This window comes from Notamacropus eugenii, chromosome 2, assembly GCF_028372415.1.
Source record: "Notamacropus eugenii isolate mMacEug1 chromosome 2, mMacEug1.pri_v2, whole genome shotgun sequence".
NCBI lineage: Eukaryota > Metazoa > Chordata > Mammalia > Diprotodontia > Macropodidae > Notamacropus > Notamacropus eugenii.
The window spans coordinates 244,931,131-244,942,001 of record NC_092873.1 but is presented as its reverse complement, the minus strand read 5'-3'; the positions used below and the strand labels follow the sequence as shown (position 1 = coordinate 244,942,001).

Sequence of the window (10,871 nt, the reverse complement as noted above, 5' to 3'; positions counted from 1 at the left end):
ATCCGGGTCAGTCTCGAGGGCAGGGATGCTCCTCCCATCACGTTTCTCATGGGAAGAGGCGGAAATACACGAGATACCTCGGTCTCACTCCTCGATTCCCTGGTGTTTTATGGGGGGCCTCATGAGAACTCTAAGATTTAGAAGTTCCCACCTTTACCCGCCCGAGACTGTCCACATAGAATTGAGCTTCCACCCCCAACAGATAGGGGTATCATTGTAAGACTGGAATATTCTCCTGTGGGCTCCATTTGCTGGACATTTGGTAGTTCTAATGATCTTCTGAAGCTAACAAAGTCATAATATGGTCTGTCTCTCTAAGATATTCATTCACTTAATATCGGGAAAGAATAAATGCAATGAATGTTGAACAATGTCAGTGCCATGCATTCATGGCCACATGGTGACTGGGGGTGGGGCAAGTGGGCCCCAGGGCCTTCTCCATTCCATAGACTCTAAGCAATCCTTTCATTGATTGCTGTCAGAGGGGAAAGAAAACTTTCCTTTAATCCTTTTGATACGTACTTCATTTTAGCTTAGTAGCAAATTAAAAGGTCTTTCATTACCACATAGTAAATTGATGGGAAATAGAGAATGACCCTCCATGATTTGAAGCAGGGAAAGGACCCTTCCATCATATATCTTCTCACTAAGACTCACCAGTCCTTCATGTAGATTACAACATGTAGGACGTATACTTCATAACTGAAGGATTAGACCTGCATTTGACCTTTCTCCTTACTATGCCTTATTATGCTAAAAGCCTGTTTGCTGAAAGAAAATCTCCATGAAGCATCAAATCTGTCATCTTATTGATGTGGGTACTCTATGCAGATCACAACCCATCCAAACCTTCTAATTCTGTGCAATTCTTATCTATGTTTTCATTTAAGTCTTCCACAGATAGTCCAGTCAACTTACTAGGGAAGTTCTAGATTTTTTGGCATTCTCTAAATGCTTGTCAAGCATGTAGTTTGTCCATTTGATGCCTTTACTCTTGCTCCAAGAAAGGCCAGCTCTTTTTTTTTCTCGAATATCTTTTGTGACACATCTATGAAAGTGATCATTGGTAAGATGTTTCAACTACTTATATCCATTCTCTATTATGTTTTGGGTCACCTACCCTCTTTAATTCTTTGAAGTCTATATAATATTTTGTGATTCATTCAGGAAAAATATTGGTCTTTAAGAGTCAGTCAGTAAGTAAACATTAAGTGCCTACTATGTGCAAGGCTAAGCACTGATGATATAAAAGAAGAAAAAGACTAGTCTCTGCCCTCAAGGAGCTCACAATTTAATAGGGGGAGACAAGCAAACACATACATATATACATACATACATACACGCATACACATATGTATGTATATATTTATACACACACCCACAAGCCATGAACAGGATAAATAAGAAATAATTAAGAGAGGGAAGGCACTAGTGTTAAGAGGAGTTGGGAATGGTTGCCTGTGAAGAGTGAGATTTTAGCTGCAACTTGAAAGAAGTCCTGGAAGCCAGTGCGCAGAGATAAGGAAAGAGATCTTTCCAGACCTGGGGCCTGCCAGTGGAAGCTAATAGATTATGGTTAAATAAGAAATTTCCGAATTCTTGAATATGTAGATGATATATTTATGGTTTATGGCAAGATCAAAGAGGGATCATGGGAGGAGTCGGTCATAGGAAGTAAGTTGAGAAATTGAGTGGTGATGGTACTTGAGGGAGAGTGAATATATATACATATTGACATCCACAAGAATGAAGGTAAAAGTTGAGGAGGAGAGGAAAATTGTGAGCCAGTTACCATACTCAATGATATAAGGAAGGAATGGGGAAGGAAGAGAAGTGATATGGAAGTCTATAGATTAGTTAGCAGGATTTTAATTGGGTGGCAAATATGAATTACATGAACTTCAAAGGGAGGAGATATTACTGACTGGTGGAGACAGAGAAAGAACGTTGAAATGGTAATGGGGAGGAAAAGGTATTCCAACTCTCAACCAGTAAATTAAGGGGAGTGAATGAAGATTCAGCCAATACTTTAGAAAGTTGCACCCTTTCTAATGGGTGATTATGGAATCTGTGTCATCAGTGGGAAGACAAATTTCAGTAACAGCTAAAAGATGCAAGTAATGGGAGAGGAAAAGATTTAGGATGAAGGGAACTTTGTTGCCTATAGAGCAGACATTCCAGAGGGCACAGTAAAAGACTGGGTGGTATTTGGTTTGACTTTGGGGGTAGGAGGGTTGAAGGGAATGGAAATAAGAAATTGGGTAGTGGGGATGGGGAATGTATTTTAATGATAACCTACAGGAATTCAGAATCTCTGGGATATGTAGGGTATGATCAGGCATGGGAACAATCATCATTGAGTAAAAGGCATCACTCTTCCAAAATGTCTACAGATTGGACTACAGAAAAGTGGAACGTGGAATAAAAAGCAGATGATTAAAAAAGATGTCCCATTTCACAATTTTTCTTCCCTCTGAAGACTGGAGATTACCCTCCAAATTACACAGAAGGAGATGGAAGTCCTACTCCCACTGACTGACATCACTGAAGATGGGTTTTATTTTAGAGAGAAGACTGGGGACATTAAAAGCACTATTCAATTTCCCAATCATAACACATCCCTTTAAATACTAAAAGGTAACTATCATGTTTCCTCTCTGCTTTTTTCTTTTCCAAAATGTCAAAAAATTAAAAAAAAAAGATTTATTGAGCATATACTATGCATTTGACCTTATGCTAAGTTAGGTTCCTGATTCTCCTGCAGCATTGTCTCTTGTCATTATCCTGTTTGACCTTCTTTGGACACACAACAACTTATGCTTCTTTGCTCCCAGGAAGTAATACAGGACAGGTTTCTTTCTGTGGCATTTAAAACCTTCCACACTGTGGCTCTCACCTACTTCTTTTAAATAAGTTTCATGTTAAATGAAATGAATTTAATATTTTTTTTTTCCCTTCCCACCACTTTCCACTGCCTTTGAAGATATCACCAACCTGTTAAAAGATTTACCCTCTTCCAGGGTAACTCACTAGCATGGGCTACAGAAGCCTTTCCTAATCATAACACTTTTTCAGGGCTTTTAAATTATTTTGTGCCTTGACTTACTAGTTATATTCCCTAATATTGTTTACACAGCTCAAGCATAATTGTTTCAGCGTTAACATTTATTTTCATTTTAATGTTAAACTCTAATTGAGCTCTGAGTGACAAAAAGCTCATAAAACAACTGTTGTTGCAGCTCTCCAAGTTTAGGTTCCCAAGATTCAGCAAGGAAGCCCTTAGTAACTTTTTGTTGAATAATTGATTGACTGAATGACTTTGTATGTCATTTAAATAAGTCCAATGTATATGGGATCTTTTAGAGATACTCTAAGACAGTGATATCATATTGACATATGATGTCTTGACTGTTCAGGTGTTTTCACCAATATAGAAGTTAAACTAAGTGCTTATCATGTATTGGGAACTCTATTATAAGGACCAAAATAAATCCATCCCTGCCCCCAAGGATCTTATGTTCTATCAGAGGATATCCATATGAATATTGTAATATAATAACCTCCATATGAACAATCCAAGATATACCACATGCGCAATACATACAAAGCCATCAGGTGGGCACTAGCAACTGGGGTAGGGACTAGAAAACCTCTAAGCCAAGCTTTGAAAGGAAACAGGGAGGCCATTGGAACTTCTTGATCAGGGTAGTGAAGTGATTTGACTCCAGGATAAAATACAAAGTCCTGTGTTAGGTATTCAAAGCCTTATGCAATATGGATGGCTCTATGCGTATTACTATTAGCTTTCTGAGCTTATTGCTATTTTCCATGCTTAGTTTCTATTGGCTAAGCTGGCCTATTTATTATTCTTCATTAACTACATTCCACTTCAGATCTTGTCTTTTTACAAGCAATTGCCCATGCCTTGGACACACTTCCTACTTATCTCGGCAATTTTGAGTTCATATGAGCTTATTATATTATGATATTCATATGGATTTCCTCTGATAGAACGTAAGCTACTTGAGGGCAGGGATTGATTTATTTTGGTCCTTCCATTCCAGTGTCTAATACAGTTCCCAACACAGGATAAGCACTTAGTAACTTCATGTTGAATGATTGATTGACTAAATGACTTTGCATATCATTTAAATAAGTTTGATGTATGTGATGTTTTCTATAGATAGTCTAAGACAGTGATAAAAGTTATTCACTGAGATGTGATAAGTGGTGACTGTTGAGGTATATCAACTGGTTTTCACCAACGTTTACTGTAATTGGATATGCACTGACAAAATAAAATGGAAAAGAACAATTTGTCAACAGTTATCTGACAGTTAACTCATATGCATAATTGGGGAGGGAGCTCTAACTTTCCTCAGTATGAAGATTTTTTTTTCTGAATTATATCAGCAATTATGTCAATTTTAGCTACCTTCTGACTTTTTGAATTGTAAATTTCATTGTAGCTGTTACCAAATAATTCCTAAATTGTTCTATGTAGTGTACAAGTGCATTATAAACTAAAGCTGAAATTAGTTTAGTCAAATATTTACCCAAGAAAAACGTTTAAAGAAAAACAAAATATTTTATTTTGGCCTCTTCACCCTCTCCCCAACACACACACACACACACACACACACACACACACACATTCTATGGTCTCTACTACCTTTATAAAATACTTATTCGGTGAATGTTATGATCATTTTTTAAGCATCCCACTTGCCAAGTTGTTAAATATACTGGAAGATTTTAGTTTCTTACAATAATGAATAAAATAAAACAAAAATAATAAAAATAAAATTAAAATTAAAATAAATTGAAATTAATAAAAATGAAAACTCCTCAGTAGTAAGCTTTTTATTTCCAGTGTAAATTTCAGATTAAAAGAAAGAAAAAAGATATGTATTTCTCATACAAATAAAAAAATAGACTTTTTACAAATGTAAAGCTTTCTTTAAAATCTGCCTTATATTGATAACAAAAACTCCAACTTAGAAGAAAACCTTCATACAAGAGCAACTTGTATCAATTCAGTTATCACAGGGTTTTCTGAAAGAGAATATAGCATTAAAGAGTATATATCCTAAAGGCAACATTCAGAATAAACAATTTTACTTGTGGCATAAAAAGACATAAAAGAAGTCTGAAATTATCAAGAAGATCCTAAGTAGAATGTCAGAATTAATTTTTAAAAATTAAATTTTAGGCCAATATTTAGTTACTATTAATGGTGCCATTCCTGACTTTTAGAATTGAAAATGAAAAATCAGTCCCCTACAAAATGTAAAATTTTTACCCAAAAAATAAACTGCATTTTCACTATAACTGAATCCAACTATGGATCTCATTTAGATTAATTGAACCCATTGCCTGACAAAGGCCAGAGCATCAGCATGAAATTTGACCAATTACATTTCCAGCAGCTGGAGAGGTGTTCTTTAAGAGGATGACAGCCCATAAAAATAGTCCCCTTAAAACTGTGCAGATCTGTGTGCCCTATGTATGTACCCCTTACAGTTCAATATACTTTATCATTAACCAAAAAGTCATAGGAGATATTGCAACTAGCAGTTCATATTGGTAAATTAGGAATGGTTTCTTTGAAACAGAAGTTAACCTTTATTTTTATAAAGGATAGGATTCTTCTCTCACCAAATATCTTAAGTGCAAGGAAAAAGATGATGATAGAAATACATATTTTGTTTTTCTGAGATATAAATCAGATATAAGTCTTAGAGTCAGAAAGAAAATCTTGTCCTTTAATGTCATATAGTTTTATTGTAAAATTCATTCCTTTCTTGGTATAAAATATAGTTGGATTTTTTTTTCAGTGATGACAATCGCTAAGAAAAAATGAAAGTGATACCAATGAAAGTTTTAACACCCAGCTGGTGGAGAAGCAGATAGAGCACTGGGCCTGGAGTCAGAAATATTTTAGTATATTTTTGGTCTCACATATTTACTAGCTGTGTGATCCCGGGCAATTCATTTAACCTCAGTTTCCTTAATTGTAAAATGAAAATAATAATAGCACCTACCTCCTGAGGTTATTGTGAGGATCAAATGAGATATTTGTAAAATATGCTTACCAAAGTTTCTGGCACATAATAGCAATATATATGTGTATGTATATATATATATACATACACATATATATTTATCTTTTTTCCCTTCCCTCTGTGTAAGAGGATCTCCATAGTAACTTTGTTGACATGAATAATCACAAATGAGAAAAAACTAACATAGAGTCTCTCTGGAAATGAAAAAAGTCCGATATGCCTTCTGATGATTGTTTTCCTATGATATCTTTCACAGGTCAGTTCAAATGAGTCTCTTTTTGTTACAGTTTTAATTCTACCAGATGGTTTAAAAGGGTTTCGAAATCTGATTTAATGTCAAAATGAAGGGAATTTTCTCAAAAAAAATCCCCTAGTTTTCATCATGAAGCATCGGGATGGATATTTAAATAATTCCCCCCATAATAAACATAAGAGAAATTATATAAATTCATCAGTTATTTAAGAACAGTAAAGGAGGTATATAATATTTCAGCAGACCCATTCCTCTATTCTAAAAGCCTTGTAATACAAGAATACAAAATTACAAAACTTATATAATAGAATATGAAGCTTTTGTGGTACATAGGCACTTTTTTTTTTTTTTTTTGCACAGAACAAACATAGTGCATTGATTTTGAACATTACTAGCATAATACAGTCCTGGGGACTCTCTAGTCATCTTGACTACACCCCCTCCTCAAATTTATTAAATTTATTTGTGATTACCTCAGAGAAAGCACAGATAATAGTCTATTCAAGAATCTGGGAATGCCTTTATAATAGACTCATAAGCTGGTGGAGGAGTTTGTGTTGAAAGGCCAACACGAAGGCTGTTATTAGACCAATGAAAGTCCGGGCGGCTCAAATTGTGTGTGGTATTGATAATGGGGGAGGTGTTGGTGGAAGGAAGAGTCATTAGTTGACTGTCAGTTTCCACAGGTAATGGAGGACACTGTAAGAAAGGGTGGAAAGTAGAGGCCCGGAAACTTGATTTTCTAGGAAAGGAGTTGGCTTGTTCCAGGGAAGCTTGTCGCTGGAAGGTGAGGCTGGCCAAGCTTAGGTTGCTGCGACGTTCACAACCACTGTGCCGGTAAAATCCAGTCCTGTTGAGATTGTGGGAATAAGGTCTGGAACGACGTCCTGAACTCCATCGGGAGATGGGGGCGCTGGCTCTTCGTCTAGAAAGACAGACAAGCAATGCCCAGATGATACCTCCAATGACAAGCCCAATGGCCATGGATACTGTGAAGGACATTATAAGATCATCTAAAAGAAAGAAAGCAAAGTGTCAAAGTAATTACTTAAACATTCAGCTAAAGAAAGTGGCAAAGTACAAGGATGTATATTATTCAAATGAATTTGAGAATTCATTATTAATATTAAATTAGAGAACTAGGAGAATCACTTAAGTAAATAATGAGTAATGATCAAAGTAGTACCAATTATTAAAACAATATAATGCATAATGTAGTTTTAATAACCCTGAATGTATTATTGTTTGAGTTATTTTGATTACCTGAAAGAACTTAAACATTTCTCATAGGAGCATAATATGTTTCAAACACTTTTTCCAAAGGACTTAGTCGCAAGAGTCCAAGGATTTCCAGAACTTCTTTCTTGGGAAGATAATCCCTAGACCAAATTGGAGGAGAGTGGTAGGGGGTAGAGAAATGATTCATTCAGCTGTTCTTTGCTGCACTAGTTCCCAGAAGTACACAACTTCTAGTTGAAGATGGCAGTTCCACAGTAACAAATTTAAGGGTTTTACTTGTTTAAAATACTCCAATCCAGCATGACACTTTTTTTTTTTTGATGCTTTGTAAGATATTATGTTCCCGTTCGTACTCCTTCCACTAACCCACGCTGCAAGCGCTCTCTATTTCATGACTTATGGCCAGGAAAACATCATCTGGTGACCAGCCTTCTGGATGACAGACCTTATGACTTTTCTCTGAGGACTAGCCTCACTTAGCCAGTTAGCTTGTCTGGTTCTTGGAGAAAAGTCACAGGGTCTGTCACTGATTCCTTTCTACTAGGAACTTACTACCTTAGCTAGAAATAATCTTTTAATCTTAACCTTCACAAAACTTACTGCTTATACCATTCATTTGATATTTATATCTGGTGTTTATTATCTTCTCAACCAGATTATAAATTCCAATGTCGCATGATTCAGAACACAAATTTTTAAAAAGCATATTTATAGCCTGCTATCATCTCTTCTTCTTAATAATCCTAAGCATCTAGGCACAAGAGCATTGGACTGGAATTCAGAAAACCTGGGTTCAAATATTGGCTCTACCATATACTGGCTGGTGACCTTGGGCAAGTCATTTCACTGTTTCCATTAGAAGATGATTTTAGGTGAAACAGTGTTATGGGGTAGTTAGTTTTGTATTAACCATATTATAAATAGATGATTCATCAAATTACATATCAAGGTTTCCTAATTTTAAAATGAGGTTGGTGTGTCAAATTGCTTACCATCTTGAGAAGGAGGAAGGGGGGGAGACAATTTGGGTTGCAAATTGCTTGTGTTTTTGGAATTTTTCAGTGAATTAATACTCTTTTTTCCGGTCTTTATGAGTACAATTTCCCATGTGAGGTGGCTTTGGGAGGAAGAATTGTAGTGATGTTGATAATAACTATGATGATAGAAGAAGTAGAAAATATAAAAAAAACCTTATTTACAATTTTAAAAAATTATAGCCAGAAAAAACTTTTTAAATTATCAGTAAAATTAAGGAATAATAACCTGCCTTTCCCTCTATCACTCACAGAAAAAAAGGTTGACCTTTGATCTTGCAGTCAAAGATTGAGAATCTGTTCCTTCTCAAAAGAAAAAAAGTAAAGCAATAAGGAATATTTTAGGATTAAAAGATGAAGTTGGCAATATACAATAGCTACAACAAGAAATAACCTAAAATTTCATTATGGTTTGTTGAAAAATATAAAATGCAATTTAAAAAGAATAATCTAATATATAATTTAATAGAAAATAACTTTTATATGATACAGAATTAGTGTCAAATAGGAAAAAAATATTATCACTGAGTTTTAATGGGAACATTATTAACAGTTAGAAACTAATATCTTAATATTCATGAATATTATCCCTTCATAATACCTCCCAATAAAATTATTAAAGAATATAGAACTGAGTAAGCAATATAAAATGCTTTAATTGTGTTGTTGTTGTTGTTGTTGTTTTAAAGACAAGAAAATTTAAAGCATAAACATGCCTGGAAGCATTTTACTTCAGATGGCTTGCAAAGAATTGTATGACATGGTTACAGGAATAAAAATTAGGAGAAATCTCCCTCCGGTGGCCAAAAGACTCATGCCTCCCGTATCTGAAAATTGCAATCCTGAGAATTTTAAAAATATTAATTCTTTTTATTTTTTTATCTTTTTCAGACATAGGTAGCTTTTATTACCAGTTAAATATTTTGAAATTAAAATATATAGTTTCAAAAAACAAAATAGTATTGTGCATGTAATAGACAACAGTATATAAGAGACATAACTTTCATATGCACTGAAAAAACAAAAATTCGGGTGACTCACTTGATTGCAATATTTACTGCAGAGCTCAGGAATGGATTCTGCAGTATGGCTGAGGTGTACCTGGATTTTTTTTTTCATTCTTGTCTTGATTTTGAATCTTCCCTAATTCTATTCTCCTTAAACTATTATTAATTTCACTCCTTGATTTCCCCTTTATTCCAGTGTATCCCACTGAACTAGATAGCTGTCCACTTCCAAACACTCTCCTTTCCCTAGATCAGCTACAAGATTCCTGATCTGTTGTTTCTTCTCAACCATTTCCATGTTTCTTTATTTTTTCAATTAATTAATTAATTAATTTTTTAATGTTCTGCAATCACTACCAAAAAACTTAGATTTTTACCACCCCACCCACCCCTCATCACACCCCTCCCTCCCCTAGATGCCATACAATTCTATATAGGATCTATATATACTTTCCTATTGAATACGTTTTCACTATAGTCATGCTGTGTAGACGAACTAAAATAAATGAAAGAAATCATATAACAAATCAAGACATAATGCACACACACATATACAAATATGATCTGCTACATTCTGCAGATGAATTCCATATTTCTTTCTCTGAGTGTGGAAGGCATTTTGTCTTAGAAAACCATTGGGAATTATTATTATTATTTTTAAAGTTCTTGCGTTATTATGAAGTTCCAGGTCTACCAGAAAAAGCTCTTGCACACCGTGGTCGTTGCTGTGCACAAAGTTCTCTTGGTTCTGCTCCTTTTGCTCAGCGTCAGATCATGTAAGTCCTTCCAGGCCTCTCTGAAGTCTTCTTCTTCATCATTTCTTATGGCGCAATAGTTTTCCATTACATTCATATACCACAACTTATTCAGCCATTCCCCAATTGATGGGCATCCCCTTGATTTCCAGTTCTTGGCCACCACAAAGAGCTGCTATAAATATTTTTGTACATGTGGGACCCTTTCCCATTGTTATGATCTCTTGGGGATACAGTCCTAGAAGCGGTATTGCTGGGTCAAAGGGTATGCACGTTTTTGTAGCCCTTTGGGCATAGTTCCAAATTGCTCTCCAGAATGGTTGGATGAGCTCACAGCTCCACCAACAATGAATTAGTGTTCCAACTCTCCCACATCCTCTCCAACATTTAGCATTTTCCTGTTCTGTCATGTTTGCCAATCTTATAGGTGTGATATGGTATCTTAGAGTTTTTTGATTTGCATCTCTCTAATCAAAAGTAATTTAGAGCATTTTTTCATATGATTATAGATATCTTTA

General features: G+C 35.1%; 1 protein-coding gene across 1 annotated transcript in view; it reads right to left on the bottom strand.

Moving 5' to 3' along the window:
• Positions 1–4,848: 4,848 nt before the first annotated feature.
• MYCT1 (MYC target 1) overlaps positions 4,849–10,871 on the bottom strand; it is an 83,504-nt gene continuing 77,481 nt past the window's right edge. The window contains exon 2 of the mRNA XM_072643731.1: positions 4,849–7,331. Within this exon, the coding sequence (XP_072499832.1) occupies positions 6,820–7,331 (512 nt within the window). The 3' untranslated portion in view covers positions 4,849–6,819. The remainder of the gene's footprint in view (positions 7,332–10,871) is intronic.